Below are 12,568 nucleotides of genomic sequence, written 5' to 3'. Positions count from 1 at the left end.
TTCAGCGTCTGGGTAATGTGTGATCACTGGCTGCTTTTAGCCCGGCCGAATAGTGAGTGGACTGACGCTCGACATCTTTCAGCTCCCAGAGCACTTATGCAGATTCTCCAGCCATTCCTGCTGATGCTCTGAGTGAACCGACTCTAACTACCTGCATACATTAAACCCGCCCGAGAAACCCCTCAACCTGGCCGGGCCCGGAGCCGAGCCAGGGACTTAGAGCACGCCTTTATTCATGGCCCCACTCTTAATTGCTTTAGACACCCATATGCTCAGAGCAGGCTAATGATCAAAACATATAACATGGAAGATGACAAGAGTCCAAGCCAATTACAGGGCTAACCTACCTAAATGTAGAGGCACTGTAGGTCCCAGTCTGCTGCAAGAATAAACTGAACACTACCTCAAAACAGAGGACGGTGTTTGTGTTCAAAGACCACAGAGAAAGTTAAGGACATTTTCAGGAGCTGGGAGTCTATTTGTGGATACAGCTGGATCTTTTTAAGCATCTCACTACTGACACCTAATGCACGAAGACAGAATGTTCCGGTCATAAAAACACAGCAGCAGTGTAGCACAGAGGATGCAGTGAAACACACTGGTGTTATCTTCTTATCTTTTTTGTACTCCAACTGATTTTATATTCACTGCTCACGCATAGATACATGGCTAAAAATGGATTTTGGCGCTGGCAGCTTTTGCCACTGAAGCTGCTTCTTATTCGTTCATCTCAGTATCACAAAAAAAAAAAAATCTCTCTAAAAAAGAACTCAAGCAGCACATTCTCCAGTGTGACACTTGCGACGCAGAAACAGTTGTTGAGTTTAGCACACCACACGGCACAAGGCCGTAAATATTCACCGAACAGGAGTGTACAACGAGCTGAAGTTAAGCAAGCCAACAGTGCTTTTCACACACAGTAAGATGCACACATGGCTGCTTGCATCATGTAAATTATTTATGGTGGCAAGTTACAAAAGCAGCTCATTTTTTAAACTCTCTCTCCTCTCGGTTCTCTCCTGAAATCGGGCCTGCAGGGCGAGCCGTGTCTCATGGGAGTGAAAAGAATCTACCGGAAGCTGAAGCCCACGTCCAGGTGCGTTATGGGAAAGACGTACTCTGTGTCTATGACATCGGGCCCCTGTGACTGCACAGAGGCTGACTTTGAATGGTGAGTATATGATTCTTTTCTTTTTCTTTCTTTTTTTTTTGTCATTCCATAGTCAGTCCCATTTGCACTCCATCTGTATTGTTGTTAAAGGGGAATTTCACAAAATTTTACAAAGCAAAGTCACTCTACTACTCGCAATACAGTTATATAATGTATTCTCTGATTCTGGAAGAAGCTTTTTGAAAACAGGAGTTTGAAATATGAGTAATGCTGGCTTGATATCAGATTTTCTCTGCATGATAATTGTGGCCAAAAGAGTTCATGATGTTGATATTATTGCGATACCTACAGAAAATTCATCTTCATCGTCAAATTCGTCCTCAACTGTTTATTGTGTGTTTTGTGTCTTTTTTTTTTTTTTTTTTTTTTTTTAAATGAATTAAACAAGTGTGGGGATGTAGAGAAAGAGAATCTGAAACCATACCTGTGCAGAAATTTACAAAAAAAGGCAACCAGATGGTGTTTAGGGAGGGAGACAAAGCGACAACAGAAAGACACAGAGAGAATTGAAGAAGCCCTGGATTATTTACACCATATTATCATACATGTATTATTTCACGGTTATCATCAGTATCAGTACATCACGTCACCCCGTGATGGTGTTGTCATGGTGTTGACAGGGCAGGTGGGGTTCAATGAAAAGACGAAGACAGTCCAGTGTTTTTGGATCTTGACCTAAACTAGGGACTAAAAGTTCTCCTCCTTCGTTGCTTTCATTTTGACAGTTCTATTTTCAAAATGTCTCTTTTGAGCCCCTAACTTTAGTTGTATACAAAAAATCAATGTGCAGGAAATGATGCAATGTATGTGCTGACAGTCACACAAACTGCAGCTTTGCAATGTTAGAAAAGAAAACAAAATGGTTTTGTAAAAAGTTCACTCTGTCTCTGGTTTGTTTCCTGAAATCTTCAGGTTCTCTCAACACCATCCACATTTTTAATTTCATTAGTTTATTTATTTAATTACTTATTTTTCACAGCTGTTAGAAGCATCTGTCTGTGATAACCAGCCCTGAGCCCTTTGGGCTCTGCTAAAGATGAAGTGTAAATGTCACAGACTGTATAAAATAATGGATGTTGCTGCCGTGACATCACCCATTGGTTTGTGGATTCCAGTTTTGAAGCCTCCTGTTTGGCATTTTGGCCATCGCCGTCTTGGATATTTGGAGCCAGAATTGATCATATTAGGACAAGAGGGCAGAGGAAATGCTAACGCTAGCTGCTAGCTTGGCCAGCACAGTTATGGTTGACTGTGATCATGCTAGTGGTAATTTTTGCCACCAAAAAACAGGCAACCAAAATGTTACAGTTAAGATTTAATGACTTAAAATCACATTGAAATAGCGACAGATTTTGCCATAACTATACTTTGTGAATCTGGGGTTACGCCATTGTTACGTTACCAAACCAACGTTGTTGCTGAGGTCACAACTTTACAATAGACAGCAGCCACCTGTCATTTAAAGTAGCCATGCCTTTAATTATGTGTTACTTTAAAATGTAATCTGCGTAGTTAAATAAACATTAACTCTTGACAGTTGTCATGGATTAGCTACAAAGGCCAAAACTGTTTTTTTGTACCAGGCTGTAACATTTTAATTTGGGAGTCTATGGGGATTGACTGGCTTCTGGAGCCAGACGGCAATTTGAGGAACTGCGGTTTCTGGCTTCATTTTTCTTCCCTGGAGGTTGACACTTTGTTAATTCCTCAGAAATGACTCATGAATCAGTACCTTTGGAGCTAAGTAAGCTCCTAAAACAGCTGGGTACTGTAGTTTGTAACAAATGTCATTCAAAGAGGAGTAAATAGCACATTTATTGGGGACTATTTCCAATTGTGGATGAATACCCATTATTGCAGGATTGGGATTATAGTCTACATCAGGAGCGCACTAAAAAATCAAGTGTATTCTACATACTAGCATCTTTGAGTACACAGTCTTTTTCACAAGGTGTCAATTAATTAATCACAAGCAGATGTAAGAAATGGCTTAATCTGCAAAGTGCATTTACACACATTCAGACTGTATAATTCTGTGTCCCTTTACAACTCCCTCTGTTAGCTGTGTTGGCAGTTCTAAGCTGTTATTCCTCACCAATATGAACACCAACAAAGAAAGAAAAAAACTGTAATGAATACACTAGTGTATTTTTTCATTACCAGTGCCTGAATTGATTCCACCTGAATAGAAATGATAATTCATAATAATAGATGCTTTTGTAGCTGCAGTTAGGGATTGTTTCTATTACAAGTACAGTTACAGAGAATTTTTTTAACATCCTTACAACCTGCTTTCTTTGAATTATCAGCAGTACTAATGTTGTTTTTTTTTCATGCTTTGGTCGCAAATCTGCAGGTCTCCTGAGTGAGGCAGCTCTTGGAATACGCACCATCAAAACCATAAATCACCAAGCCTAATAGCTTTCATTAACAATCACAACACTTTTGCATCTGTGTGCATGTCGCACTAATTGGGGTAATTTGTCCCTATCATTTTGGGGACACAGTGCTGCTCTGCCTTTTAATTTGTAGGACAAACAACTCATGGGCTGTGTTTAAAAAGCACCAAAGAGGCACAGAACAGTTGCTGTAACTTCTGTGAAGTCAGTACTTAAATGACATTAATTTCACATGTTGTTCCCCGCAGTTCTGTAGGACGATTTCAATATTCATTGTGTCTGAAAATACAAAACAGGTGATCCTTTTCAGCTTGAATATTTTATCATCCTCTATTCATTTGTCTGTGAGTAATATCACTCATCTTACAAGTATGTGTCACACTTGAAATAGTGCGTTTCTCATTTCGGAATTGAATTTTCAAAACGCAGACTCGGGAATATTTGCATCCGTCTTGTCTGTCACTGTTTCCTCCATTGTTTCTGATTAGATGCGTTTTTCTGTTTTTGTCTGCTCTGATCATTACAGTGATTATGGCTATGAGAGACGAACCGACGGCAAGTGCACCCCTGCCTTTTGGTTCCATCCATCAACGATGTCCAGGAGTTGCACCACAGGGATGACTTTCCTTAACAGCACCGGGTGAGCACAGGACCAGAGCAGACTAGAATCAGCACACATATTCTCAATAGTGACTCGCAGGCATTGGGTAAAATAAATGGTGCATTTGAGTTGAATAGCTCCGGGTACATTAATTAGTTTCTCAGGGACAAGAAGGACAGGCTGAGGAAAATGTGGGCTGAATGATCAAACACGCGATTTGAGAATATAAACCATGGTAACGATGTGATTAACTGAGGGTGAGGTAGTGTTTGCGCAACATGTTTTAAAAGCTACAAAAGAGTGTGCAAAGTACAATGGCTTCTCCAGAGTGTACAACCTCACGTCAAGGTCCATTTAGTGGCCGTTATGGAGCTTTTGCTTATTTCAAGTTTTAAGCCAGCATGGGCAAAAAAGTCCTTAAAGTCCTCAAAAAAGTAAATAGATAAAAATTGTAGTCTGAACTACTTGATCTGCATTTCCAAGACAACTGGGAAGACTTACGTGCTAATGAAAACCATGTCAGATGACTAAAAGCTTCAGAAGTTCCCATATGAAACAGCACGAGTTTGCTCAATCATCCATTTGCTAATATACTTCCATAGATTGTATTGAAATAATGGGTGTCTCAATTTTGGCATTTTGACTGTCACCATCTTGAAATTTGGAGCCATATGCGGCCATATTTGGACAAGAGGTCGGTGATAACCCTGCTAGCTGCTAGCTTGGTTAGCATGGTGTATTTACAGCTATGGTTAATTGTGATAATACGAATGCTAATGCTAATTTTTGCTAGTGAAAAGTGAAAGTGCTACTTGAAAAAAGGCTTAAATGTATTTCAACAAAATTTACTTACCAGAAACCAAATATCCGACTCCTTGAAGGGTCTTGTAGAACAACCAAAAAATTACATTAAGTTTAATGAACTGAAAACACATTGAAATAGCGACATCTGCAGCTACCCCAATATGCCATGGTAATGTTACCTAACCAACACTGTCGCTGTGGTAGGAACTTGTCAGCAAACATCACCCACCTGTCACTCAGAACGACCACGCCCTTATTCTTGCATACATTTAAGTCTTGATAACTTTTAAACAGGTGCGTTAATTAAATATTCACCACTCGTAAAGTTGTCATGAATGGGTAAATTAGCTGTGGAGACCAAAATTGTTTTTTGTACCAGACTGTAAACATGCTATTTTTTGCTGTAAATTTGGGCATTCTTGCATGGAGGTCTATAGAGACTGATTCACTCTTGGAGCCAGCCTCAAGTGGCCATTCGAGGAACTGCAGTTTTTGGCACTTCCATGGTGGCCCCGCAGGTTGCCACTTGTTTACGCAGAGTGATTTCTGGCAAAGCATATTGTTCTGAGATATCCACCTTTAATCTAATTTAGTTTCTACTGCTACCCCGGCACAATGGAGGTGATGTTCCCAACACTGACGAATTACGCTTGACAGTTTAATTAGTAACATCTCTTTCATAAAAGCACCCCTGATACTCTGGATCATCCACAGACAACATTGTTTAACAATTTCTGTATTCTATCCATCTAATGGTGACAGAGTTTGTATTCTCCACAAATACACATCTTCATCATTTAAGCCTTTTTGTGCTTTTCCACCCCCAGCTACAGGAAAGTGGTCTCTAATAACTGTACAGCTGGGGTCAGCGTAGAGTACACAGCCAGGAGGCAGCAGTGTCCCATCCAAGCACCCAAAGGTCTCCACCTGGTGACCAGCGAGGGCACGCTGACAGCCACCCTGGGCGCCAATGTCACCTTCCTTGTTTTTCTGGAGGAGGTAAGCTCTTTTCTGCACTTGTCAAAAAGCCTCATGAACAGCCATACAAAGTAAATGTCATTCACAACGCAAACAAGGGCAAAGTCTGAATTATCAGTATTTACCACATACACCAACATTACACAGTGCAGGGAGATCTTGTAGAAGACGATATTCCCTATGATCAGACTGTCACGATACACAAGTAACACACTGTATCAACAGAAGCACTTAGTAACTTTTCTATTTTATGCTCAAAGAATTTATTGAATATTGAATATGGAATTACAGTTGGAAAATGTCCCCTGACCAGAGACAAATGGAGACAAAAATTTTGCTCAGCGCCGACCATGTTATGTTCATACTCTATATATATACAGTCGCTATATTTTGCATGCTAGTTAGTGTCTAATATGAAGACTTAGGACACTGTTTAAGAGTGTAAAAACGTCATTACCTGCCTCAATAGCCTTTGCTGCTGTCCCCAACCAGCAGGACCTTGGCATGGTAACACTGCCATAGAACCATGTAAAGTGGTGGAAATGAACTCCACAAGTACTGTGTTAAAGTGGAACATTTGCAACCTTTTATATGGATGTTCAGTCACTGCTGATGCCATATACTTCAACTGAAGTAATAAATTCTTTAGTGTGCCTCAATCTTTTAGGAAGTCCTGGTAATATAATTTATTGCTTTTGATCAAACATGTCCTCGCAATCAACTTATGCATTACTACAGTTGATTAGCTAAAACATTTTTTGAGTTTGAAAAATGATTTTAAAAATCATTAACTTCAAACTAGCCCATATCACTAATGTAAGTCCTATTCACACAGGACTAGTATTGCCAGGAGACCTCATGGGATTTAGAAATCATCACCATGTCTTTGCTGTGTGTCATGCATTGGCAAAGGATAAGATGAGTCATTGTTTTACTTAATTTACTGACATTATCTCCTGGATACAATGCACACAGACATTTGTAACTCTACTCAACACAGAAACTCTACAAACACCATTAGCTGTCATATAGAAGCTAGAGGCTAGCTAGAAAGCTGTTGTTGTCATTACATAGAAATACTAGGAAATTAGTTGTGACACTCAAGCATTCCAACACCGCACATAAAAAAACAAGACACAGGACATTCAGTGAGGATGTACAGTGTTACAGTACCTCCTTATTTTCTTTTAAATATGGGTTCAACTAACCGATTCTGCCCCACAGTTACACATTATTCATCTCATCAACTTTCAAGATTTCGTTCTCCTGATGGATTTGAGCTTAGTCTTTTGGTAAGTGGATCTCCATGCTGTGTAGCGAGACGAACCTCCTGCACCCAAAGTGCTGTCAAAACCTTCATTGAGAAACGCAGTCCCCATAATTCTCTATGAGGAAAGGGGCAGGAACAAGGCACAGAGAAAACAAAAAATCTAAATGTGACCACAAATCAGCAAAATGCTGATTTACACGGTACTATTATCACATGAACTCTCTTTGGCTAAATATAATAGGTAATTTGGGGTGGAGTATTTACTTGATAAATTGCAGACATGGCAGATTTGCATAGGGTCAAGATCACAGAGACCTCCGCAATTCTTACAAACGCATGGGGTCGCAAGATAATGCTAGTCATGTGTGAATAGAATCGGGCTTTAGAAAAGGCCTAACACATAAACAGCTATTCACAAATGAACTCTGGCTCATAGGGGAATAGTAATTCAGCAATACATCTAGAAATCCACGCAGATACAGTGAAATACAGTCATACAAATCAAAGATCTTTGACCGTATTCACCAGCTGGTGGACCCATCTATCTAAAGTACCAGATATTATGAAGAGCAGGATCACAGTGACAACCAAAGGTCTGACTCTTGCAGCAAAAGTGTCAAGCTCTAGGACATAATTACACATCTTATCCAAGAAGTACAAAGTGCTCTGTGCTGGTGGAGTGTAATATAACAAGTGACTTGAAAACCTGAGTGAATCTGTGGGTGATGAAAGGCCAAACCTGCAGATTCCCCTCAAAGTGTCTCTGCTTTGCAGGGCGACGGGGCGAGGACAAGCATCACGCTGGACTTTGGGGACGGCCACGCTCTGACCTACTCCAATGTGAGCTCTATTGAGGACGGGATCAAGCACATCTACAAAGCCGTGGGAATCTACCGGGTGACTGCCACCGGAGAGAACAGCCTCGGCTCAGAGACTGTCATGCTCTACCTGCATGTAACATGTAAGATACTGAGGACATTGTAAGATTGGTGTTTACAAATGTGCATATATATTTATTTAGATAAGAGAATCTCCAATTTTTATGCTCATGCTTTTGGCTCTTTCTGCTTCGCACTTTTTATCACATTCAGTGGAATTGCAGCTGTCAGCCTGAACACAGTGTGCCACATTCTGTGCTTTATCTCTCCACAGAACATGCTCCCCTCCCATAACCAAACAAACAAGTGAGATAGAACAAATCCCTTTACACTTCCACTCAAGTCAGCTTATGCTCCACAGCCGCTCAGCCCACGGAAGCCACTGCAGCCTTATATGTAACGGGGCTGACCACCCCTGGTGTATTCAGGGGGTGACAGATGTAACGGAGCTGACTTATTGATCAGGGAGCGCCATTGCCCCCGCCAATCTGTCAATCCTATGTGCCAGCCGAACAAATAGAGCCGCCGCAGGCTCAGGAGTGCCACAAATGAAAAATAACACACAGATGGCAGCCAGTGGTCCCAGCGCAGGACAGAATTCTGAGCAAACTCACCCTTTCCACCTATAAACCCATGCTTCACCTTTTTTTTTTTTTCTTCACTGGAGAAAAAAAAAACAAGTTGTTGTTTCTCCCTTTTTTCTCGCTGTTGCACAGTGCGGTGCAGTGCATAGAGTTCACTTTGTGATGTATATGTGTGCCTGAGTAGGTCAGCTGGAGTATATCCATCTCTCAGCTCCCTTTGTGGCGGTGAGGAATAAGGAAGTGAACCTGACTGCTGTTCTGTGGCCCAGCCAAGTGGGAACGGTCACCTACATCTGGTGGATCGGAAATAACACAGAGGTACTGTACACTCAAGACTTTCCCACTTCTCTCTGAGCTTTTACTTCCGCTACGCCTTTGCACGTTTGCGATTAAATAGGTTGCTGACTCTTGTGCTCTGAAATGTAAGAATCAGTATTTTGTTTTGCTATTTTTTTGTGCATCCAGGTATAAAGAAATTGTTCTTGTTAATCAGCATCAGAGCGTGCTGAGGTATTGCAGACACAAAGCAGTTTAATTACTGATAGCCAGTGAAGTGAATCCCTTACTCATGCTTACTCTAAACTCCTCCAACTAAGGTCAAAAGCAGAACTAAGACTGAATAATACTTTTGGATTTGCATGGTGTAAATAATGAACATGGCAACACTCGTGGAGGTTACTATACACCACAAACATAGATACGTTGAATGACAATTGTTTGAAAGCCCAAGATGGTTCAAACATTATTCCAAAATGAAAGTTGTGCCAACACTGGGAACGTTACCTGGCTATCAGCTGGACCTCCTTTCCTGGCATACTAGCAACAACAAAATACAACATTAAAACAGATGGGACTATTCAGCTGTTCTGCCAAAGTTAATGCACACAGTGTGCATTCAGCAGTTTTATACTTCCTGACAACTAAAATAATAAGTGAAGTATGTCTCAAAATGATAAACCTACGTTAATTCACACAGGACACAAACACCTGGGGTCTCCTGGGTGAAAGTTCTGTGCTTGACCCATTCATCCACCACCACTTCCTCCCGATGTGGACTTTGTCTTTCCTAGTTCACCTTATGCCCTATCAGAAAGCTCGAAGGCACCTTGGATAAAGACTTTTAACTAAACACCACAGGCTTAAAATGGTGAAACGGGAATATAATTTACATGTAGATACACATAAGCGGCTTCAGTGTGTTTAACAAATGGGTGTCAAGTGATAGTATGCCCATCTGATTACAACCATTTCACAACCAAATAAATTGTCAATCAAAGTTCGTTGTATTAAAACAAAAACAAAGAAACATACATTAACTTTCTTCATAGCAGTAGTATGTATAATATTTCATTGTTTTTACAAAGGGTCTGGCTGAGCCATTATTGGACTTGGAATGTCACCATCTGGCTGTCCACCTCATAACCATGTTGCAGTTTTTGGCATCTGACTTGGACCATTTTGGTCAATGTCACCATCTGGACACTGTTTGCATAAATCTGAGATCACGGCAGAAGAATGTGACAGCGGCACCATTGTGCATGGTGTGTAAGGCTGCTATATACAGGTCTTGCATCCAATTTTTCCCAGTGGTCACTCGTGGTATTGCAGTGGGGAAAAAATCCCAGGTGGTCCAACGAGCATTTTCCAGATAGACCAATATTATTACACATCACATACTTCTGCTCTTAAATAGATACTATTATTGCAGTTTTTTGGTGTTGCAATCAAACATATTTTGCTACTAGTAGTTTGTTGTCATTTATTATTTTATGTATTGTTATTTATCTTTCCGTACTTTTGAGTTCTTACTAACTTGTAAACATTTATTAGGTGGAGGCTTCAAATAATTTTATTTGTGCAAAAAAAAAAAAAAAAAATCAACTTTAAACTACAAAAAAAACATCTGTAAAACACTTAAAACTGCAAACCAGGTCAATTATGACTCTTTCTATACAACCTATTAGAGTCTGTGAGAGAAGTGAGAAAAACTACGGCACAATGGGCTGCATAACCCAAAAGTAAACCAGGAAGCTAGAAATATTTTTGGTGTATGCACCAGGTAAACAATTCTCATTGGATGAAAGTGGCACCATCTTCGAGTCTGGTATCCAGATCAAATAATACACCCACGTCTAAATCAAACATGTCGTGACAACAGCAAGTATGTTTGCCATATTGCCCCCACTGTTAATGTGCATATTGCATCTCACAGACGTGGTGTTAATTACTAAGGACGTGCACAACCAACGCTCCAAACGCAGCCATCAAGCGTTCACGAACATGTTGATAAAAGCAAGTGTATCTCCAGCTTAAGATTTAATGTTGTGTTTATTAGGAGGCATTAGTTTACCAACAGTCATTGCTTTTATCAGTTTCTGAGAGTTCCCTGAAATTGTAGAGACTTTTCCCTCCAAATGTACAGTAAAAAGCCCTAAAAGAGCAGGTTGAATATTTGTAAGATGTTATTTTGCAGCCAGGAGGGACTGTAAGATGAGTGAGACACTAAAAAACCAACTTCCACCTCTGCGGACCAACAGATGCACTGTAAGCTAGAAGCCCTGCATGCTCCACTCCCACTATCTGTCTTCATAATTGTAGTTGTGTAAATGTGTTTGCTCAACACCAACAGGGGCCTTCCACAAGGACAGCCAGTTATATCAGCTGGTAATAAAGCACAGCATTATTAGCATCTTATAGCTATTTGAAGAACAAATGGAGATGTGAGTAATGACAGGCAGGAGCTGCCGGTGTCACAGAGGGAACTCTCTGTGGGCCTCAACACTGTATTCAGCACAGCACAGATTATTGCCAAGCTCTCGACGTATGCTCGTGCGTGTGTGTGTGTGTGTGTGTGCTGAGTGTGTGCCAGTAGGCTCACACCTCTGTAGTGTAAATAACAGCAGTGTGAGACCAGCCATTGATAAGAGTCTCTCACCAGAGCCCCCAGACTCTGACTCTCTCCCTCTCCGTCTCCTCTGCCTTGTCTGTCTGTCTCTCTCATCCTCCCCCAGCAGCCAGTAATCACCCTAGAGGGAAGTGTAGCGTGCACGTTCTCCCGGGAGGGCATCAACACAGTGACTGTGCAGGTGTCTGCAGGGAATACTATTCTGCAGGACAGAAAAACCATCACTGTCCACGGTGAGTCAACTCCTTGACTCCATCTCCACTGGGATTCTGTAGCTCTGCACACACAAGATGTCTCATCACGATTTAATAAAGAAGATACAGGTAGAATTAATTGAAATCATAGTTAAAGGACAGTCAACTTAATTACAACCTTGGTCTTAACTCTAACTTTACGATAAAATAATATTCAGAAGTTTTGAAAAACTGAAATGGACATGACCTTTTACCAATGCATTACATGGTGATGGGCACAAATTGTGTTACGATTACATAATGGCAACACAAAAACAATGCCAGTGTAAAGTCTATCATTGGTCGCAGTTGTAAATATGTCGTTAACATGGTCAAAGTTGTGAAATGCTAGCAATTTGGTTAGTAAAGGAAAACACTTGTTTAGGTTTAGGAAACAAAAAAGTACTTGTTAAAGTTCAAGAAAAGATTGTCATTTGGGTTTAAAGAACTCTATATGGGCCAGGAGTAACGCAAACTAAGGTATCTTATGTAGTTGCATATTAAATACTTGGTATAGTTTCGAAAAGTCCGTAAAGTAAAGTAACTACGTTGACCTTTGGTCTCACACAGACAATTAGCAGGTTCCCGGCTTGATTTATGTACTTAGTTCCTGTGTCTCTACCTCAACAAATAATCCTCTTTGACTTTGGCATTGCCAGCATGTAATCTTAACACATTTCATGCCCATCACCACATAATGCATTATTTGTGTCCATTTCTCAAATTTCTATGAGCCCTAGCTCTC

The 12,568-nt window shown here is 40.6% G+C and overlaps 1 protein-coding gene across 9 annotated transcripts in view; it reads left to right on the top strand.

Moving 5' to 3' along the window:
* Positions 1 to 12,568, top strand: part of LOC125886637 (VPS10 domain-containing receptor SorCS1) — a 247,028-nt gene that overhangs the window by 212,920 nt on the left and 21,540 nt on the right. For 8 of the 9 annotated variants that reach the window (XR_007449058.1, XR_007449059.1, XR_007449060.1 and 5 more), the window contains 6 exons: positions 1,038 to 1,171; positions 4,097 to 4,210; positions 5,803 to 5,974; positions 7,998 to 8,184; positions 8,870 to 9,003; positions 11,697 to 11,823. Coding sequence is in view for 6 of the 9 variants with exons in the window: in XM_049572987.1 (XP_049428944.1) it covers positions 1,038 to 1,171; positions 4,097 to 4,210; positions 5,803 to 5,974; positions 7,998 to 8,184; positions 8,870 to 9,003; positions 11,697 to 11,823 (868 nt within the window). In the remaining 3 variants the exon portion in view is untranslated. The remainder of the gene's footprint in view (positions 1 to 1,037; positions 1,172 to 4,096; positions 4,211 to 5,802; positions 5,975 to 7,997; positions 8,185 to 8,869; positions 9,004 to 11,696; positions 11,824 to 12,568) is intronic. The other variant, XM_049572985.1, reaches the window with a different exon arrangement.

Source organism: Epinephelus fuscoguttatus, linkage group LG3 (genome assembly GCF_011397635.1).
Source record: "Epinephelus fuscoguttatus linkage group LG3, E.fuscoguttatus.final_Chr_v1".
Lineage (NCBI taxonomy): Eukaryota > Metazoa > Chordata > Actinopteri > Perciformes > Serranidae > Epinephelus > Epinephelus fuscoguttatus.
The sequence above is the reverse complement of the archived record's forward strand: the minus strand, read 5'-3'. Positions and strand labels throughout refer to the sequence as shown.